This window comes from Periplaneta americana, chromosome 13, assembly GCF_040183065.1.
Source record: "Periplaneta americana isolate PAMFEO1 chromosome 13, P.americana_PAMFEO1_priV1, whole genome shotgun sequence".
In the NCBI taxonomy this organism is placed as follows: Eukaryota; Metazoa; Arthropoda; class Insecta; order Blattodea; family Blattidae; genus Periplaneta; species Periplaneta americana.
In genome coordinates, this window is record NC_091129.1 from 2,484,597 (window position 1) to 2,508,064 (window position 23,468).

The 23,468-nt window shown below is 34.4% G+C and overlaps 1 protein-coding gene across 2 annotated transcripts in view; it reads right to left on the bottom strand.

Moving 5' to 3' along the window:
* Positions 1–578: 578 nt before the first annotated feature.
* The window catches only part of CSN7 (COP9 signalosome subunit 7), a 36,925-nt gene continuing 14,035 nt past the window's right edge, over positions 579–23,468 (bottom strand). The window contains exons 6-7 of one of the 2 annotated variants that reach the window (XR_011335423.1): positions 17,753–17,964; positions 579–926 (exon numbers count right to left, since the gene is read on the bottom strand). Coding sequence is in view for 1 of the 2 variants with exons in the window: in XM_069842810.1 (XP_069698911.1) it covers positions 17,803–17,964 (162 nt within the window). In the remaining variant the exon portion in view is untranslated. Of the gene's footprint in view, positions 927–17,586; positions 17,965–23,468 lie in introns of those variants that run through there. The other variant, XM_069842810.1, reaches the window with a different exon arrangement.

The following is a 23,468-nucleotide window of genomic DNA, read 5'->3' on the forward strand; positions in this document are numbered from 1 at the left end:
ACCCTATGTCATTTCTCTAATTCATTGTTAGTTTTAATAGCAATCTCTAAGATTAAATATTTTCTTCATAATTTTTTATGACCTGAGACACTAAACATTTCAACTTCCTGTTTATAGATAACGTTGGGTGCAGACAGATAAAAATCTCCAAGAATAAACAACAGATGTCTTAACCTCGGTTCATTTTAAGGGGGAGGATACAATTTTGTACATCCCCAAGGGCGGATATAGTCAGTAGATTTTAATAAATATCAAATACAAACATAATAAAATATATGTCACATTTTAAGTAATAAAGTTTAAATTATAACCTGTCGTGCCTTTTTAACAAATGACAAACACACTGTAATATTACTATATTACGAAAAATATTGAAAACATAAAATTTTGAATTGTAAAAAATTCTGATGTGGTACGCGAAAATGGATTTCATTTTTGCAATCAGTGTGAAATTGTGATTCAGAAACGCTCATTTATTTCAAAACAACAAAATCCATGCAGAACGGTGTTATCAATCAATTCCAGATGAAGTGTGACTAATAGGATCATACTGAACAAGTAAATCTCTCACAAAGATCTTAGGTGCTAACAAAATTTAATTACAATACCGTATAAAAATTAAATAATGTTTTGGAACATACTGTAGTTATAAACAGAGCACCCCTTATTCACATCTAGTTCGTATGACAAAGAAAGATTTATTACACTGAATTCAGAAATGGAACATAGCTGTACAAAGAAGAGAAAAATTATGATTTAATTACAATTTTTCCTTGTCAGTTAAATTAAATTACAAGTTTTGTAAACACACCAAATTATGTGATGTGTCGTTCAATCCCTACTTCCGTCAGAACTGCCATGTCTAAAGCTCTCCGCTCATCAGAAGACTGGGCAAGAAAATGGTGTACACCAGCATAACCCATCACCTGGAAGCAAATTACCTGATGAGTTACAATATCAATATCTTAACTTATCAATCTTACAGATCCACACAGAAACAGTAACAGAAGTAATTTATGGCCTGCAAACAGAACTATATTTCTAGGTACTGTAATTAAAAAAAACATGTTCTTGGAATCTGCTAATGTGGTTTCAGAATACTTCCTTACAAAGAAACCTTCCTAGATTTTTTTTCTTCTTCTGCATAATGCTTTGTAATAGTTTTCTCCATTTTTAGATCAACCATACAGGCTATTCCATATAACATAGATCAGTAAAAAACCTCGCATTTTTTTAATACTCTAATTTTTTCCCTATTTATACAAGCTGGTTAGGACAGTGCATTTTCAAAAATATACTATCGAAAGTCAAACGGTTTTCGTACTATTGAGCGACAAATTTAGCGTATTTTATAAAAACAAGCCTCTTTCAGCGCTCAGAACTCTGGAACCATTTACTGCAGAACATTGAACGGGAGCTCATTTTGAAGCTGACATTTGGTAGGTTATGTTAAGAAGTAATCCTTATTTTTATTGTACACAGAGAGACAGATAATCTGATTTTACTTACTTTTAGGCTTTTTGCCAATTTGTAAAAATGTAAAAAATATTGAGAAAAAACCTTGCATTATTAAGAGGGATTCGGCATTGTTTGCTTAGTGGCTCGGCAATAAGTTTCGAGGGTATTAAATAAATTATTTTCACACGCCTAGACTTGAACAGCGCAGTACCGCACGCACTGGCCAAGAGCTGAAGATAAGCAAGCGTTGGGCGTCATTTTACTCCTGTGTTTATGAAAAGCTGTGATAAAGCTACCACAGCCATGCGCTGCTAGACGATACATCACTTGTTTGTCTCCTGGCCTTGCTTGTCTCGGCTAGCTCCCGCCTCACAGTCAGCTGGTTAGTTCACGCGCGTACTATTTATTTTAATTATTTGATATTTTCAATACTTTCTTATCAACGATGCACCAGTAAAAAATATGTGTTTATTTGTACTTTAAATGCGGAATCTAACCATATATTTTAAAAATATTTTTTCGTGGTCAAAGGCGTCTTAATGAAGAAAAATCTAAATTTCTCCAATTCCATAAAAAGTAAGAAAATCTGTTTATATGTCAATATAAACTTTAATTTCTCAGCATCAAAATAAACCATGATTTTGATCATTGGGTGAAAGGGTTTCGGAGCCACAACAGTTTAAAGTTGCTAATTTTATGAAAATACGATAAATTTAAATGTTTTTAATTTAAACACTATGAAGTTCTGATGCCTCAAACTTTGCACAAAGCATTGTATCACAGTTCTCTATGTACAAAAAAGTTTCATTATATTTAAAAATTGCAAGGTCAATTTTCTCTATATTTCGGTCGATTTGAGATGGAATAGCCCATACGGACTAATAAATAAGGAATCACAGCACATTAATAACTTTCACCTTTTCCTAAAAAAATATTTCATCCCCTTAATACTTGGTATTCTTCCAATAGTCAATGTCTCAGAAGTAATGCATTGTGAACTCCTAATTTGTGCACGTGTATGCATGAGTTTCAAGAGTACTGGTAATTGCTTGAATTTTAACAACGTAACAACCAGAATGATATTACATTCACATTTATGTAACCCTCTTCAAAATGAAAATGACACTTTCAATCTCGGGAGAATCATGTTCAATGTTTTAGAACTAGTAATTTTATCCATTTTGAATCTTGCGTACACTACTTTTAACACTTGAATATAATTAATTGATTAACTAGTGGACTTACTCGTGTTAATTATGTAAGATTTGTCCGGCTTACAGTTTGTATACAAACTCACATGTAATAGTTGCGATAAGTTCTACATAGGACAGACAGGCAGATCATTCCAAACACGCTACAAAGAACACATTAAAGCAATAACCAGAGGACACAATACATCTACATACGCCAATCACATAACCAATGCTAACCATACATACAATAACATAAATACGGACATGGAAATCCTACACATACAACCCAAGAACCAAAAACTCAACACACTAGAACAATACGAAATATACAAACACACTAAAACACAGCCCGATCAAATTCTCAACACACAGATCAATTTCAGTACACACACACTATTTGACTCCACTCTTCAACACCTTTCAACAATCAAACGCACCCACATAACAGGCAGAGAAGTTCGAGATGACGCCGTGATCTAGTAGGCTCTGAGGATGGTGCGTGAAGCACTGAAACATCTGTAAGCCGCACAAATCTTACATAATTAACACGAGTAAGTCCACTAGTTAATCAATTAATTATAGTAATTTTACAACTTGCTTACTTACTGGCTTTTAAGGAACCCGGAGGTTCATTGCCGCCCTCACATAAGCCCGCCATCAGTCCCTATCATGAGCAAGATTAATCCAGTCTCTATCATCATATCCCACCTCCTTCAAATCCATTTTAATATTATCTTCCCATCTACGTCTCGGCCTCCCTAAAGGTCTTTTTCACTCCGGCCTCCCAACTAACACTCTATATGCATTTCTGGATTCGCCCATACGTTCTTCATGCCCTGCCCATCTCAAATGTTTTGATTTAATGTTCCTAATTATGTCAGGTAAGGAATACAATGCGTGCAGTTCTGTGTTGTGTAACTTTCTCCATTCTCCTGTAACTCCATCCCTCTTAGCCCCAATTATTTTCCTAAGCACCTTATTCTCAAACACCCTTAACCTATGTTCCTCTCTCAAAGTGAGAGTCAAAGTTTCACAACCATAAAGAACAACCGGTAATATAACTGTTTTATAAATTCTAACTTTCAGATTTTTTGACAGCAGACTGGATGATAAAAGTTTCTCAACCGAATAATAACAGGCATTTCCCATATTTATTCTTTGTTTAATTTCTTCCCAAGTGTTAATTATATTTGTTACTGTTGCTCCAAGATATTTGAATTTCTCCACCTCTTCAAAATATAAATTTCCAATTTTCATATTTCCATTTCGTACAATATTCTCGTCACGAGACATAATCATATATTTAGTCTTTTCGGGATTTACTTCCAAACCTATCTCTTTACTTGCTTCCAGTAAAATTTCCGTGTTTTCCCTAATCGTTTGTGGATTTTCTCCTAACATATTCACGTCATCCACATGGACAAGCAGCTGATGTAACCTGTTCAATTCCAAACCCTCTCTGTTATCCTGGACTTTCCTAATGGCATACTCTAGAGCAAAGTTAAAAAGTAAAGGTGATAGTGCATCTCCTTGCTTTAGTCCACAGTGAATTGGAAAAACATGAGATAGAAATTGGCCTTACGGACTCTGCTGTACGTTTCACTGAGACACATTTTAATTAATTGAACTAGTTTCTTGGGAATACCACATTCAATAAGAATATCATATAAAACTTCTCTCTTAACCGAGTTATATGCCTTTTTGAAATCTATGAATAACTGATGTACTGTACCCTTATACTCCCATTTTTTCTCCATTATCTGTCGAATACAAAATATCCGATCAATAGTTGATCTATTACGTCTAAAACCACACTGATGATCCCCAATAATTTGATCTACATATGGAGTTAATCTTCTCAAAAGAATATTGGACAAAATTTTGTACGACGTCAACAAAAGTGATATTCCTCGAAAGTTACTACAGTTAGTCTTGTCCCCCTTCTTAAAGATAGGTACGATTATGGACTCCTTCCATTGTTCTGGTACAATTTCCTTTTCCCAAATAGCAAGTACAAGTTTATAAATTTCGTTAGATAATGCGCTTCCACCCTCTTGTATTAATTCTGCTGGAATTTGATCGATACCTGGAGACTTATAATTTTTCATATTTTCTATCGCAATTTCGACTTCAGAAAGTGTGGGTTCGGGTATAAATGGCTCAGCAGTTTGTATTTCAATTTCGTCCTGATCATTTCTATTTGGCCTATGTATATTTAGTAGTTGTCTAAAATAGTTTTTCCATCGGTTCAGGATTGAATGAGCACTAGTAATTTTAATTACTGAATGCTAACATTTTGAAAACTAAATGGCGATTTCCGTAACAAAGAAATCTGTCTGACACAGAATTGATAAATTAGCTTTAAAATGTTTAAATGTTCCATAATCTTATTTTGGCAGTTTATTTTCCTTGTTATTATTCATCTCTTCATTTATTTCTGTAATGCCGAGGCACTTTGAATATTCAATAGCATCTGCATTCCAAGGAAATAAGCCGCAAGCCCAGAAACCATTCCTTAGTATTTCGGGCTTCATAATGTTGTTGAGGACAGTTTCCAAAACTGGGCAGAATTCTTCCTTTGTTAAATCCTTGGTCGTGTGATCTCTATGCCAGTCAAGAACTCCTTTGCACCATCCTTCTTTTAATGGTCTGAAAGCGGCAACATGCTGGCTGAAGAATTCTGGTTGCATTTGGATACAGAGCAACTAGCACTACTTCAAAGCTGACTTACCTGAAAAGTCAACTAACAGGATGACTGGAAACTTGTTGCCTCTAGCTTTTAAATATGAGAAAATGAAAACATTACAGTGACAGAACACTTGAGTTTCCTTTCTCAACTTCATAAACATTTTTGTCACCTTTAGGTCCCAGCATCTTTGAATTTGTACAGTTGAGTACAAAACTAGTTTCGTCTGCATTAAATGGATCATCAAATAAGCCTATGTCGATATTTTCATTTTTCAGACATTCTTCTATAAGGCAGAACCAATTTCTTACATCTTTTTCACTTACATAGCTGCTTGCAGAAGTAACTGATTCACTTGTGCGAGTGGAAATCTCTGGATGTCTTTGTAAGAAAGCTTTGTACCATCCGATTCCAGGTGTGTTGTCTTTAAATTGGTTGGGTCTCTCATTCAATATCAAAAACTCTTTTAACACATAATATTACATCCTCTTTGCATCGTGAAAATTCTTTTCTACTAGACGTTATAATCCAGTTCACAAGTGTACTTTCCTCCTCTGATGTCAGGATAGGATGTGTGTGGTCCAAGTAAACCAACTACTTAGCTGGAATCGGATAGTAGCTCTGGGAACGCCATACTTTTTGCAGCAGCATTCTTTGAGATAACAACACTGACAACAGCCTCTAAATCTTGAGGTGAATATTTCGTCACATTGGTTTTTCTTTCTTTTCCAGCAGCATTGCACTATTACGGAACAATACGGTAGCTGTTATAGAGTCGCATCTTTTGGCATGCCAACAACTATATTTGTACCAATAATTAGCATAAAGACAGAATTGGTGGCAGCCCTGCTAATAACTGTAACCAGTCCACATAAATTCAGTTCAAATACACAGAATGCCTTTATCTCAATGCTGATATTTAAGATATTTAAGAGAGAGAGAGAGAGAGAGAGAGAGAGAGAGAGCAATCATTAAACAAAATACTGTAATAGGCTTAGTCAAACTTAAAAGTAAAAACTTAATAATTATTTTAAAATGTAAGATCTCCTACCAGCCATTTCAAACTCATTAATATTACAAAATGCGGTAATTTCATAGAAGACGGGCACCTGGTTGTATGTAGTAAGTATTACCAACTTTTTTATTTTAGAATTAAATGTTAGTCGTGATTTTTTTTAGTGACTTTTATATGTTAGTTCTAGGTTTTTATACTAGGTCTCGTCGTGATTTTCTTTCGATTTGATTAGTTATAGTTGTCATTTGTTCTAGAATTTTCGTAATTTTGAATGGATAATGACGTCAGTTGTTCTTGGTTGTTTGAGATGAGTGGTGTTAGCGATAGCTAAAGCTATTGAAAGTTTGTGATTTTATGATTTTTGTGATTTGTTTTCGATTTGATTAGTTATAGTTGTCATTTGTTCTAGAATTTTTGTAATTTTGAATGGATAATGACGTCAGTTGTTCTTGGTTGTTTGAGATGAGTGGTGTTAGCGATAGCTAAAGCTATTGAAAGTTTGTGATTTTATGATTTTTGTGATTTGTTTTCGATTTGATTAATTATAGTTGTCATTTGTTCTAGAATTTTCGTAATTTTGAATGGATAATGACGTCAGTTGTTCTTGGTTGTTTGAGATGAGTGGTGTTAGCGATAGCTAAAGCTATTGAAAGTTTGTGATTTTATGATTTTTGTGATTTGTTTTCGATTTGATTAATTATAGTTGTCATTTGTTCTAGAATTTTCGTAATTTTGAATGGATAATGACGTCAGTTGTTCTTGGTTGTTTGAGATGAGTGGTGTTAGCGATAGCTAAAGCTATTGAAAGTTTGTGATTTTATGATTTTTGTGATTTGTTTTCGATTTGATTAGTTATAGTTGTCATTTGTTCTAGAATTTTCGTAATTTTGAATGGATAATGACGTCAGTTGTTCTTGGTTGTTTGAGATGAGTGGTGTTAGCGATAGCTAAAGCTATTGAAAGTTTGTGATTTTATGATTTTTGTGATTTGTTTTCGATTTGATTAATTATAGTCGTCATTTGTTCTAGAATTTTCGTAATTTTGAATGGATAATGACGTCAGTTGTTCTTGGTTGTTTGAGATGAGTGGTGTTAGCGATAGCTAAAGCTATTGAAAGTTTGTGATTTTATGATTTTTGTGATTTGTTTTCGATTTGATTAATTATAGTTGTCATTTGTTCTAGAATTTTCGTAATTTTGAATGGATAATGACGTCAGTTGTTCTTGGTTGTTTGAGATGAGTGGTGTTAGCGATAGCTAAAGCTATTGAAAGTTTGTGATTTTATGATTTTTGTGATTTGTTTTCGATTTGATTAATTATAGTTGTCATTTGTTCTAGAATTTTCGTAATTTTGAATGGATAATGACGTCAGTTGTTCTTGGTTGTTTGAGATGAGTGGTGTTAGCGATAGCTAAAGCTATTGAAAGTTTGTGATTTTATGATTTTTGTGATTTGTTTTCGATTTGATTAATTATAGTTGTCATTTGTTCTAGAATTTTCGTAATTTTGAATGGATAATGACGTCAGTTGTTCTTGGTTGTTTGAGATGAGTGGTGTTAGCGATAGCTAAAGCTATTGAAAGTTTGTGATTTTATGATTTTTGTGATTTGTTTTCGATTTGATTAATTATAGTTGTCATTTGTTCTAGAATTTTTGTAATTTTGAATGGATAATGACGTCAGTTGTTCTTGGTTGTTTGAGATGAGTGGTGTTAGCGATAGCTAAAGCTATTGAAAGTTTGTGATTTTATGATTTTTGTGATTTGTTTTCGATTTGATTAGTTATAGTTGTCATTTGTTCTAGAATTTTCGTAATTTTGAATGGATAATGACGTCAGTTGTTCTTGGTTGTTTGAGATGAGTGGTGTTAGCGATAGCTAAAGCTATTGAAAGTTTGTGATTTTATGATTTTTGTGATTTGCTTTCGATTTGATTAGTTATAGTTGTCATTTGTTCTAGAATTTTCGTAATTTTGAATGGGTAATGACGTTGTCAGTTGTTCTTGGTTGTTTGACGTGAGTGGTGTTAGCCTGTATTGTGTCTGATGACTGAAGCTTTTGAAAGTTTATAATTTTATGATCTTCGTGACAGATTTGTGAACATAAACAGAGTATTATATTTGGGTCGATTTTGGTTTAGTTCTTTCGCTGGTGAATAAGAATTGTGTTCAATGTTGAGGAGAAAACTGTATTTCTGTGGTTTCAAGGAATTATTTACTGAATTTTCCGTATAAGTTAAGGTGTAATAAGGGTTCGAAGAAAATTTCATGTTTTGTAAATACATGGTTTAATTATGCGAAGTTGACTGTACGACAAAGTGTTGGTTTAGTTCTTTTCTGCCTGCATGGCTTAAGTTTAGATTGCCTTGAAGCCTGTGTCATACTGGAAGTGAAGAGGTTGTCGTTGAAGACGTCAATGAGGATTGAGTTTTGTTTGAAAAGATGATGAATTATTATGTTTTGTGTGTGTGTGTGTGTGTTTTGTAGTGATTTGTGGGAGTAAAGTGCGGACGAAAACTGCGAGAAAAGTACTGCCAACTATGAAGTTCGAATGCCACCAAACACAAAAAAAATCAGAGTTGGAAAATTAAACATATTTTCATTTTTTGAAGAGCTTATTCTTCTTTAAAAATATAAATATATGTTTGATTTTCCGTCTTTGATTTTGTGATGTTTGGTGGCATTTGAACTTCATAGTTGGCAGAACGTTTTTGGTAGTTTTCGTCAGCCATGTTGGATTTTGCCCGTCTTCTAGTTACAAGCCCTTAAATTTATTAATACTACAGGATGCTGCACTCTGGGAAAGTAAATCAAATAGCTTAAATCCAACAACCCTGTAACAATATTGAACTTCTGCTAATCTAGTGCACCCAAAGTCAATATTTCTTATCTAGTGTTACACTCATGTACATCCAGTGGCGGTGCGTCAATAAGAGCACAAGAGCACGTGAACACCTTGTTTCCATTAATGCACGACTAGTTTTATTATTTAATACCGTATTGGCGTAGTGGGGATGTATAATATCAGAATCGAGTATTTTAAACTTCCCGCATCTTGCATAAACTTCTTATGTAAACTTGGCAACATCCGTTCACATACAAGCTGTGCTCTTTTCAAGAAGGTTACAGAAATTTCACCCATGCGCAGCAGAAAATTGTCTTTCGCTAGCCGCTTATGACTCGTCAAGAGCACAAAGCATTAAGTGAACAGTGAATCTATCCTACAGATGTCAGGTGCATCGATGCCTATCGTTTACATAGTATATCTCGAGGAGAAAATTTAATAAGTCTGTATTTTAGCCTGCAGGTGTCAGCATCTCACTGTCGGAACGTTTACTTTATGTGGATGTGTTTACAGTGCTGCTACGAGAGTGTAGTTTGTGAATTACTATACTTCAGTGTCAGCATATAGCATAGTTTGGCTTTCAAAGACGTGCTGGCTGAATGTGATGGTGGTATGAATTTAAATATCTGTATGGTGGTGTATATTATTTAAAAATAATATTTACTGGCATGTATTTATAGTAATCAATCTATGCGAATGGGATTACAGTACTGGTATAGGCTATAGTGTATCAGTGTGTTGTGAATCAAAATACCGTATATTACTGAACACACGCTTTTGTAAATTGTTGTATGTATTAATTTTAACAAACGTAAACAATGAATTCTGTTCAAGTAATTTTGAAGAGTAAAGAACTGGGTAAACTGGCTTTCCAGGAAAAATAGGAAATAAAAAGACTAGGTTTGATTATTATTATTTTTATTATTATTATTATTATTATTATTATTATTATTATTATTATTATTATTATTATTATTATTATTATTATTATGTGTTGTTTTGAATTTATATACGGTTTTTTTCGACAGTGAAACATTGGAATCATGATATTTCATATTAGGCTAAAAATGTACGATTTCAAATTCTCTTCGATTTTGGAACACAAAATTGTGAACACACATAATATTTTATCACGAGCCGCCACTGTATACTTCACCTCTCAAATTGAATGTATTATAATTCTCTCTAACAAACTGTAAAAAATGTAAAGACAAGGTACAGTCATTATTTTCAATTCTTGAAAATATCTCCTACAGGAATCTAAGACTCATTTGAAGATGATGGTTAATGTTGTGTAATAAGTATAGTTATTGGCAGAGATTGCTAATTACTGTAAAAAGTGAGGTTATGAGTGAAAAATACTTGACTGCAAACTGTAAATTACTCTAAATTACGTCTTAACACACCATTCAGTTATGAAGTTTAGTTGAAGATATGTTCACTCACCTCTGCTGAAACTATTCCTTGCCTAATTTTTTTCTTAACAATCACTTATAAACACATCCAAACACAGCCTTCACCAACTTCACTTGCATACTGAGAACTTTTGGCGGGAATTCACATAATGAACAGTGTAGGCAACATTATAAAGAAAATTTTCAGTACAAAAAAGAATTAAATAACCCTTTTATTTTCTTAATAAACACAAATATATGGCCAACTGTATCACTGCCAATAACTACATACAACACCCTATAGAGATATCAATAACAAAGATATAATTGTCAAGATTGTTGGAATTAGTAAAAATGTTATAGGAGATAATAAAAAAAAAATGTATAAAATAAACATTTTCATAAGGTAGAAAATGGTTTTCTAGTTAAGGAGAGTATATTTATACATATTTTTTTAATATTTTGAGAGCCTTTAAGGGCTAATAGTGATATTTTTTTTTTTTATAGAACTGATAAATATTGTAGCCAGCACATTGCTGAATGCTCTTTCATATATGTGCTGTACACACACACTTCTGATCCATCATTTTTGTTATTCAAGTGCCATTAGACTGATGTAATTCTGTGCCTTATTATTTTATCCATAACTTGTTACATTATAAGATACACTTTATTAACCAGGATTACCTTCCTAATATGAAGTTCGCATCTTTTCTTCGTTATATAATGCTCTCCTTTTGTTTAGTCAGATCATATTAGAAAGTGTTGTGCTTTCACTCCTGATATGCATATAAATCTAAAAAGTTCACTCTTCAAACTTTGTACACTATTTTGTCATCTCGAGTAGTCTAGTAGTAGTCTATTGGACCTCAGCACTATGGTTGTGATCTCTGTAGATTGAAAACTCAAAAAAGTTTCATATCCATTGTTCAAGAATTAAAAAAAGAAAATCAATATCCCGAATTTAAAACAAAACTTACAAATTAAACCAAACCCTTTAACTCTATTAAATATAGAATATAATCTAAATTTAACAGAAGAAATACTGAAATCAAAAGTAAACACTGAAATACTAAAACAATTGCCTTTAGAGACAATTAATATTAGGTACCCTCCACAAAACTGGCTTCATTTATACACCGACGGATCCTTGATCTCCAGAGAACAGGGTGCCGCTGCAGGTGTTACGTGCTGTCTCTTCTCACTTTATAGATCTCTTGGATATGGAACAACAAGTTTTGATGGTGAAATCATTGCAATAAGTGAAAGTCTCAGGAATCTTCTATGCCACATCAATAAATTTAAGAATGCAGTTATACTGTCAGATTCCAAAGCAGCTATTCTATCAATAGCCTCTAAACACACACCTTCATCTCAAACAGCAGAAATAACTAAAATGCTCTCTCAATTAATATCACTCAATAAAAGAATTGTATTCCAATGGATACCATCCCATTGTGGAATCCTGGGAAACGAGAATGCGGATGCTTTAGCAAAGAAGGGCAGCACTGCTACTTACAGACCTGTTACTAAATCTACGTATTACTCTGTGAAGAGATTTATTAAATCTACATACTTAGACTTCAACAAACAATATTTGATAACACAATCTCAAGGGAAAAATGGAACTCTCTGCATCATAATCCACAGTTAATTCCCGATTTACCACGCAAATCGTCTGTAGCTGCATTTAGATTGGTAACAGGCCATGACTGTTTGGCCAAGCATCTGCATAGAATTGGAATATATCAGTCCCCTAACTGCCCATTGTGCAACTCAAACCAAGAAATGGATTCGGAACACCTCAAAATCTGTGCTTCAGTGGCTGGCCATGATAATATCTTTGAAAAATATTGGAGTGCAAGAGGTCAAATGACTTTATTGTCAAATGCCTGGCATTAGAAAACAACAACAACTATGGTTGTGAAACTTAGACTCTCACTTTGAGAGAGGAACAGAGATTAAGATTGTTTGAGAATAAGGTTATTAGGAAAATATTTGGGGCTACGAAGGATGAAGTTACAGGACACCTGACATAATTAGGAACATTAAATCCAGACGTTTGAGATGGGCAGGGCATGTAGCACGTATGGGCGAATCCAGAAATGCATATAGAGTGTTAGTTGGGAGACCGGAGGGGAAAAGACCTTTGGGGAGGCCGAGACGTAGGTGGGAGGATATTAAAATGGATCTGAGGGAGGTGGGATATGATGATAGAGACTTGCACAGGATAGGGAATGATGGTGGGCTTATGTGAGGGCGGCAATGCTAGGAAGGAGGGGCTCCACATGATCTTTATGCCATATCATTCTCTTCTTCAGAAAGCTCTACAGGAGGTAGAGGATCTGCAAAGAATTGCTCTGCTGAAGTTACTTTATTTGACCAACATTTCCTATGTGAAACAGGACCACTTATTCTCTAAGCCATTTATTGTGAATCACCAAATGTTTTTAAAACTTACTTACAAGTAGTTTTGAGGAAGTGGACGAGAGGGTGGCAGAGGATGGGTATCCTCCTTGAGAACAGATATCTTCTTTCCACTCTTTTCGTGGATGACCAAGTGGTATTGGCCCAAGATGAGAAAAAACAAAATTCTCAGTAAGAAGACTTCTTATCAGATATTCTGCTTGGGGATTAACAAGTGTGAATATCTTATTGTGGGGGGAAGTACAAGATGGAGAAGGTTTGGATGAGGTGTAGGAAAGATAAAGCAAACATCAGAGTTTAAATATCTTGGATAGATTCAAGTGGAAGCAGCCATGTAGACGTACAACAGAAGACAGAACAAGAGCTAGTATTGTCGGACCATTGGATCTGTGCCCCCGTAAGATATGCGAACTGAACCCTAATTCCTTCTCAGCCTCGGTAATTCATTTCCCTCCCTGCATTCTTATCTCTCTCCCTTTCTGTCCCCCACTACTCACAATTTTGAGCTTTCTTGCGGGACAGTTTATTTGCACTTGCAGTCCAGTGTTGTCAACTCAACATGAATACTGCAGCCCGGAGTGGTGAAAGAGTATTAAGCAAGTATATACGTAATAGCATTTTGCGATGAAGAGAAACAAACAGGTCAATATCTGTTTCCTATAAATCAGGCAACGAAAAGAGCAGCTGCTATCACAGGTGAGGTTTATTTTATTTCAATCAGTAGCGGCTCGTAGTTAAAGGCTCTTAGGCGGAGCCGCCCCTATAAAAATCTACAAAAATCTTGACATTTGTTTGTGTTTAATAGTAGAATAAAGATTTTCAATAGAGGAGAAACATCGAAATTTTACTCAGCTCGTTCGTTAATAACGGTCAATATATTTGGAACTGTTGGTACCGACATGTTTTTGGGATAGGTTATAAGTAATAAAGGCTCAACCTTTCACTGTCTCTTCAGCACAATAGAAACAGAACGGGGAGGCTTCCTAGTAGAGTCTGGCTAATAAGGGTACAGCAAAAGCGTAGAGATCTACGCCTTGAGTCGTTGCCAACATTTTCTAGCTCTGAGTTTAAAAACTCTCCTGGAGAAGAGAAAAGAAACAATGTCTGACACTCCATTGTTGAGGTTACGTGTCTGCTCTCTCATTCATTTTACGGTAGGTCATAGGCCTAATTGGCATTTTAGGATAATATTGCGGTGCTAAGATGAAGGAGTCATTTAGTTATTCGTTGACACAATTGGTATCCCATAAAGTTAAAGTTTTTCAAACCTCTGTCAGGGACGGGAAAAGAACACAACGGAAATTCTAACCTGCGAATTATATAGTTTTGGCTTGCTTCGTAATACGAGTATCAGTATTGTATGTGGTTGTGAACTTGTGATTGTGAGAACCTTTTGCGAGTGTTTATTTGAGAACAATGAATTGTGTGTAATATATCGAAAGAGAGAAGGGCCGATTTTGTCTACAAGCAAATGAATGAAGGTAAGTCAGGTGCCCGTTACAATAACAATAATAATAACTTATTGTTAAGAATTCCCAGTTACGGAAATAAATGAATAAACAAAAAGAAATAAATAAACAAATACTAATGCTCGAAACCTTCAAAATTTGCCATTTCAGCCTAGAGCCTTCCTCAATTTTAAAACCATGAGCTACGACTGATTTCAATTGATTACATATTAAAATTTCTTACTTAACTAATAATAATAATAATAATAATAATAATAATACAACATTTTATGTAATTTATACAGACAGGTCAGAGCTCCTAATAAAGAAAATCAGGAGAGAGGGAGTCTGTGCAGGAGATGAAAAGCTAGAATCACCAGGGAAGAACAGACCAAAGGAAGTTTTAATTCTTGTAGATGATATGAACCGATGTATTTTAAGAAGAAAGATACAAGAATTTTATACTGTTCAGAAAGAAGTTCCAACATTGAAGAAATTACTGAAGCTTGCGAGAGAAGTAATAATTTCCAAGGTTGGAGAGAAACGCTACGGAAAGTGATTCGAGACATGGGGTTTAGGTTTAAAAAATGTAGAAATACAAGATGTATTTTGATTGAAAGAAATGATATTGTAGCATGGAGGACCAGTTATTTATGACACCGTTTGACAGAAGTTTGGCAACATCCCTATTTGGCAAGGTTCGTGGCCTGCTGTTTAATGTGGTGGGAGGAAAGCGGGTGGAATGAAGTGAGTACAGGCGTTAACTTTTCCAAGAACGACGACAGCGCTGAAGGGGCACAGATCCGATGGTCCGACAATACAAGGATGTTACACTCTCTCCTGTGGAGCCAATTATATCTCTCGATGTTAAGAGACTTCTACACCATACTGTGTTTGAGAGTATCACACTGTATGGAGTGGAATTGTGGGAGACGACCAAAACACAAGAAAGACGTAAGTAGATGAGAAAGTTAAATTTCTGGAGGAGATGCATTAGGAAAACTGTAGTGGACCACATGAGAGCAGAAGACATTCGAATAGCAAAGAATAAGAACACCAGTATCAAGGATCGGATAGGAGAAAGCTGTTTGACTTGGCATGCTCATGTCAAAAGGATGGAGGACTATAAATTACCCCAGCATTGGAACCGAAGGCAGAGGAGAAAAAAAGGACATCCCCGCTGAATATGGTTGGAAGGAGTAAAATTGTTGATGACATCCAGAGGTTTAGCTGATGAAGACTAGCAGGATAGAGTTTTTTTGGAGGTTCAGAGTGGCATCCGAAGTTGCAGGCAATCCTGAAGAGACACCTGAATTGTGCGTGTGTGACATTTTATTATGTTGTTTTGATAGTTTAAGAATATTTCTTTCTTGTTATGTTAAAATGTTATGTTTTATTTAACGACGCTCGCAACTGCAGAGGTTATATCAGCGTTGCCGGATGTGCCGGAATTTTGTCCCGCAGGAGTTCTTTTACATGCCAGTAAATCTACAGATTATTTCTTTCTTTTCTTAAATAATTAAACGTCTGTACTATTGATAACTCATTTCATTTCATATTGGAGTGAAAATGGCAAGTTGTAGCCGATTTAAGTGAACACCATATTTTTTAAGTTTTGGTGGCTACTTCATTCACACATAACCCCCAGAATGTCTGGAGGACCACACCTGCTGTTGGTCGACGGGTCCATTGGACCTAGCTGGAAGATCTTGTTGATTTTCAGACTCCAAAGCAGCTATTCTATCAATAGTCTCTAAACACACACCTTCATCTCAAACAGCAGAAATAACTAAAAATGCTCTCTCAATTAATATCACTCAATAAAAGAATTGTATTCCAATGGATACCATCCCATTGTGGAATCCTGGGAAACGAGAATGCGGATGCTTTAGCAAAGAAGGGCAGCACTGCTACTTACAGACCTGTTACTAAATCTACGTATTACTCTGTGAAGAGATTTATTAAATCTACATACTTAGACTTCAACAAACAAAATTTTATAACACAGTCTCAAGGGAAAAAATGGAACTCTCTGCATCATAATCCACAGTTAATTCCCGATTTACCACGAAAATAGTCTGTAGCTGCATTTAGATTGGCAACAGGCCATGACTGTTTGGCCAAACACCTGCATAGAATTGGAATATATCAGTCCCCTAACTGCCCATTGTGCAACTCAAACCAAGAAATGGATTCGGAACACCTAAAAATCTGTGCTTCAGTGGCTGACCATGACAATATCGTTGGAAAATATTGGAGTGCAAGAGGTCAAATGACTTTATTGTCAAACGCCTGGCATTAGAAAACAACAACTATTGATAACTTCACATAATATATGTACGATCTTCTGTTTATTTTATATTACTACATTATTTTCTTCCCCTTGTTTTATGGCCCCCATTCTCAACCAATTCTCACAAACTCAGGTTTCCTCAATTCCAAGCTGCTTTTTCTTCTCACTTTCCTCTTTTAATTTCTTTCGTATTCCTTTTGAAATAAACTTGTTTATTTTAGCATACAGAGACTATTTACAAAAACACTTACATGGGAAAGATGAAGACAGAAAATAAACCTAACTAACTACACACGATGTTCACAATCAGAAAAGTTCACAAGGCATTACTTATATCTCAAACCTGCAAGATTAAAGAGGTTCAAGTATGCTGATATAATTTTATATTTTATGTTCACTCTCACAGAATTTAAAATTTGATTCATTCACTGAAAATATTCCATAACAATTTCAAATACAGGATGTTCGAGTTAAAAGTATACATAAATAACAGAGTATAATGCAAGAATTGTACATTATAATTTTGTAATGTAAAGCACAACTGACAGAAAATCTCTCAAGAGATTGTTCTGTCTTACTTGGAAGATCACTGTTGTGTTACCTGTCACGCAAGCACAGAAACAGAATGAGGGCAGGTTATGCATCAGCCACTTCCTTGTCAGTCAAGATGTGGATGCCACAGCAAGAAGTGCTGTACTGTACATTATGAACTCATAATGTGTAATTCTCACATTATACGCTTTTATTTCTGCATACTCTTAGCCCGGACACTCTATGTGGTGAGCTGACTACAACTGGCAGTCCTCAATGTTTAAGTATACACAGAGCATTTCCTGTTTTTTTTTTTTTTTTTTAATTTCTGAAAATGAAATGCTGGTTGAATTATTAAAAAGTCATACCGGTATTAAAATTACTTGACATATAAAAATGAAAGACTGAAACCACACAATTGAAAATGTGTTGTGTTTTCCTTCAAGGTTCTGTACTGTATTTACATGTAAATTGTGTCAATCAATCACAGGTCTTGTCCAGGTTTCCATTCTGCTCATGATTTCTGCCAGAACTTGCTGCTTCCACGCAGGCCTTTGGCTTTGATCGGCTTCTTCCCCTTCTCCCCTCCCTGAGCAACTGCTTCTCGAGAATCTGTTGCCATTGCTTCATCTGGGTCCTGGGATTGAGTCTTCAATGTCTTCTTTATATTAATAATCTATAGTAAAACAAGAAACACAACTGTCCAAGTAAAAAGAAAAAGGTCTGGTGCATATATATACAGAGGCTAGGAGAATTATTTATAAATATATTCATTTTAAGATTAAATATTAAATTTATGCCGCCAACAACATGCATTTCAAGTCAATGTTACAACCTTTTTTTATAAATAACTTATCATCGAATGAACTAGAGTCATTTGCAGAATTTGTATAACAAATGACGTCTATCAATTCTTACCCTTCCCATTATTGCATTTATAACGATAGAGTTATAAATTCCTAACAGTGAGTAGTTTCAATACTAATGTAGTAAACGTCACAAGAATTGAAGCGTTGGCTGGAACAACATTATAAGTTACATTTAGTAAAATTTACAGGAGCTGCAAAAATGTGTACACGTACAACTTTGTTCTTATGAGGGTAGCAAACTTTTGAGTGGACAAATTTCACGTACTGCATTGATGGACAGTTGCAAGCCAGAGAGTATAACAAGGTAACATGATATACATTATTACACGAAAACACGCCGAATGAATTTTTTTTTTTCCCCGTTGTTGGTAACTCTATAGCATCTACTAGATGCTTTATGGTTGTGCTAACAGATGGAGTTACTTGTCAACAATGTGACGCTGAAACGTGTATTCAGGTTACTGTCCAGCGACAGTCCTGATGTATTTTTATATTTGTGATGATTGGTTAATTAATATTAACCTGGCACACTCACAATCACATTCATACAAATTTCCAGACTCTAGACACCCAGGGAATTCTTCTTCTTCAAGAAAAATTCACCGAGCGCCGAGCCCGGGAATCGAACCCGGAACCTCCTGATCTGGAAGCCAGCATGCTGACCAACAGACCACGGAGGCAGTCAAATGAAAATTTTGTAACTTACAATGTTGTTCCAGCTGACACTTCAATTATTTCCTTCATGTGAAATATTTCATGAGAATAAAATAAAATTCTGATAGTAACAGCTAAAATGCCGTGTCCATACTAGTTAAGTTTTTAAAATGGAGCATGATTATGTCCAGACAAAGGTTCGGTTAATAATGTAATTAAGAAAAAAATTAAAGAAACATTTGATATTATCAAAACTTCTTCATTTATATCTGAGTTTATATTTCCTTAAATTGTAAACACACACCTTCATCTCAAACAGCAGAAATAACTAAAATGCTCTCTCAATTAATATCACTCAATAAAAGAATTGTATTCCAATGGATACCATCCCATTGTGGAATCCTGGGAAACGAGAATGCGGATGCTTTAGCAAAGAAGGGCAGCACTGCTACTTACAGACCTGTTACTAAATCTACGTATTACTCTGTGAAGAGATTTATTAAATCTACATACTTAGACTTCAACAAACAAAATTTGATAACACAATCCCAAGGGAAAAAATGGAACTCTCTGCATCAAAATCCACAGTTAATTCCCGATTTACCACGAAAATCGTCTGTAGCTGCATTTAGATTGGCAACAGGCCATGATTGTTTGGCCAAACACCTGCATAGAATTGGAATATATCAGTCCCCTAACTGCCCATTGTGCAACTCAAACCAAGAAATGGATCCGGAACACCTCAAAATCTGTGCTTCATTGGCTGGCCATGATAATATCTTTGAAAAATATTGGAGTGCAAGAGGTCAAATGACTTTATTGTCAAACGCCTGGCATTAGAAAACAACATATTTCCTTAAATATGATTACATAATTACTCTAGTCCAGTAAATCAGTCAGGTCTGTTACACCGTTCTGTTCCTATGGATACACAGTTGAAAAAGAAATCCCACAGATATCAGCACAAGCCAAGATGATGCACAAAGATCCATTTTGATTGTACTGCTATGTTCGCTCATTTTGATTTGGCGAGATTGTATGTCATACTCTTGCTTTGTGTTTTAGTCTAAGCGTGCATTTTTACTCTGTCAGATCTGTTTGTGTTGTGTTTTCCACAAATAACAACATATAAAGTCAAGATCAAGAGGATATAATAGTACATGTGTCCAGTAGTTAAGTTGCTATTTTGAAGATTTTTAAGCAAAAACATTTTAGGTTCGCACATGCCTGTTTGCTTTGTCATGTTTGTTACCTGTCAGATCTGTTACTCCGTCATGTCTGTTACATCATTCAAAACAGTGCTGTAAAGCAAGGTCAGTGTACAGTGGCTGATTACTATGGCAGAGACATTGCACTATATTAATACATGCAGACTATGCAGTACTTTAATTTTGACGTTCTCAATCGTCCATCTGTTATACAAATTTTACAAATCTTCCCTCTCCCTGCAAGTACGTCACACAGAAGAACAAAACCAGTCCTCTGAGAAGCTTTAGTTTAGTATTATCTCGCTGCATGTGTGTGTATGATATCAAATCATAGATTTACTAAAGAACTTAGATATTTCGACTGCTCAATACCACCAACCTTAGAATGTATCGTGCAATGGAGTCTCTTCGTTTCAATACAGATTATTAATGATACAGTCTGGAAACATAATCTTTCAAACAAATTACGAAAGTTGAGATAAACAGTAATATGTTTAGATGGATCTCACAATTTACAATGTTTTTGTGCCACAAAATACAGTAATTTTATCTCTAAATTTAACCTACCAGAGGTTCTGAAAAGTTACATAAGTACACAGGTTGGGTCTTTCAGATCCATTTTTTTTTTTTTTTTTAATTTATTGAGTATGCCCCAACAAGTATATCTCATATGTAGGGGCTATACGAGAACACATACATATGTTATACAATGTAATTGAAAAGTCATGAAACTACAGTCTGAGAAAACAAACAATAACACAAGAATTTATTAAAGAAAGAAAGAAAGCGAAATAAGAACAAATAGTAAGATAACATAAAATTTTGGGCACAAAGAAGAAAAAGTTTGAAACAATGAAATAAATAAATCAACTGAGAATTAAAATAAATAATCTTCCCAAAAACGTATTTTTAAACAATTCTTAAAACACCAGCAATTTGGTAAAATTCTATATTCTAAAGGAAGTTGGTTAAAAGTTGTTGTTAAAAAATGGTTAAGTCATTCGTTCCATAAGTTACTGAGCTATGCTGAGAAAAATATATACTGTCTTTTTGTCTTGTTGAATAAGTATGTATATCTTTATTAAACTGAAATATAATATTACTATGTATTAAATTGTTAATAACTTTGCACATGAAAATAGCAGCACCTAATTTGATAATTGATTCAACTGGTAGAACGAAAGAAAATTGATATAGATATTTAACTGGAGTCAAATAATGAAAACACAATAAATTTCTTAAAGCTCTATTTTGAATAATTTGTAAATATGAAAAAAATTATACTCCCTGTGTTCCAAAATATGGTATAGAAAGATGTAATTAATTCTGTTCCAAAATATGGTATAGATTTGTTAAGTTCTCAGTAATATAATGTAACTTTAATACATCTTCTACATACTTATATGTTTATTAAAATACATAAGGAAAACATAAACATTAGGTACATTTCATTCTGTGTGATGTCAAATTAATAAAAGAAAAAACAAACATTGTTTTGATAGAGGCAAATTAATATAAAAACTGCAATGAATTACAACCCGTTTTTGTACGACTGTTGTGTCTTAGATGTTCTATTCAAAATTGACTGGGTTGGTGTTACATTTTCTGCAAAAGGAACACTACAGCAGGTGCCCATTTGATTTCTGTTCATAACGAACTATATTTCAATATTATAGTTTGATGCACGACAGAAGACTAGAAACATTCACAACTGCACTGTCTGACAGTCCCTTCACTACTGAATAGAATACCACACTGTGAAACATTTAGTGCGCACATGTGCAATAATCAAACTTATTTTGTTTGTCACTATACCATATTTTGGAACGGAGGGAGTATTTGAGTCATATAATAACAACTTTATTTTCCTGCAATATTAACTTCATAAATTTGTGAGTTCCACGACTTTCATAATTTTATAACATATTCAAATGAGTCATAACATTTTTTGTTACAAATACAGCAACTTTAAACATGATTTTGTAATTAAATGAGAAACTCAAAACGTCAGAAGCATAAACTATTAAAAATCGCATTTTAACTTTATCACAAGAATTACAATTTACGTATCCATTTTACAGTCCCTGCACAAGAATGATGAATGTTCTAAACACAGATACTTATTACATAGACGGCATGAGTGTCTGATTTTTCTATCTTTGCAAAATGCATTCTCAGATATATCATTCTCAGACATATATTCGTCAAATAATCCTGAAAATCTTAGCATATCTCTCGGATTGGTTAGATCACAGTACCATGGTAATTTTTTTCTTGGCCATACGAACCACCCCTTGTTTTCTCCCTTCAAATATATTTTACTCTCCTCCCTCTTTTTTTAAATATTAACGAAGAAGTAAAGAAATTGTTTTGCTTCACATTTTAACTGTACAACAAGTTTGATTTAAAGAATACACCATGTAGCCCCACCGTACATGCACACTTGTCTCGATGAATCTTGGAGTGTGTATTTGCAGCACTTCTTGTTTTTCAACCATTATTTTATATAATTCTGGATTCCAGTGCTGCATTAGGTGGACAATTATTGTTTATGAACATCAAAGAAAGTACGTTAGGAACAGCAAGAGATGATCTAAGATCTGTGCAGATCTTTGCATACAAAACTTAGGCACCCATATGCCGTATGGCTATGCACAGACAAAATTTTCTTTTCCCCATACGATTAATTAAAAAAATTGTAGGTTCCCATACGATGTATGGCCTCCATGACAGCACTGCATAGTACTCTTTTTCACGTTTTGGTTTATTCTTGTCATTATTATCTCTAGTTTTAGATCTATGAACAAAATGGATGTAAAATCTAATAACTTTTTCCTTGCATAATGTATTAAATCCATATAAAACTACTGGAAATATTCTTAAAACAATAACAATAGTGCTGACAGTATAACAGTCAAACAATACCAAAAAAAATAAGAAAATGATTGAGTTCAAAGAACTTACTTCACTACTCGGGCTGGGTCTCTTAGACTCACACAACACACCAATAGAACTATAGTAAAGGCAGAAGAAATAGGCGGGTTTTTGGTCTTGTGTAGAAACTACTCACTCCACACTTTCTCCAGCAGTTTCTGACCTGAACAAAGAGACCTTCCTGTCGCTGCGTTCGAATGCTGACAAGTTGTTGACAAGTGCTCGTCTGTGATATTACTGTGTTAGAGCTTGTTCGAAAAAATATAATAACATAATAAACAGTATTTTTAAATACTAATAACTGATAATAAACACTATTTTTAAATGCTATCATGCCTCAGTCGAGACCTGATATCAGAAGTCATACTATTTTTTAAAGAACTTAAAGTTTGTGACGACATTAAAAGTGTCCTATCATCAACGCAGACAACCACTGCCAAGGCGTTTAGTCTTTCTCTATGATGGGTTAAGAGAATTTGTGCAAAACAAAAGGCAACCTTTCTCATACAATTACC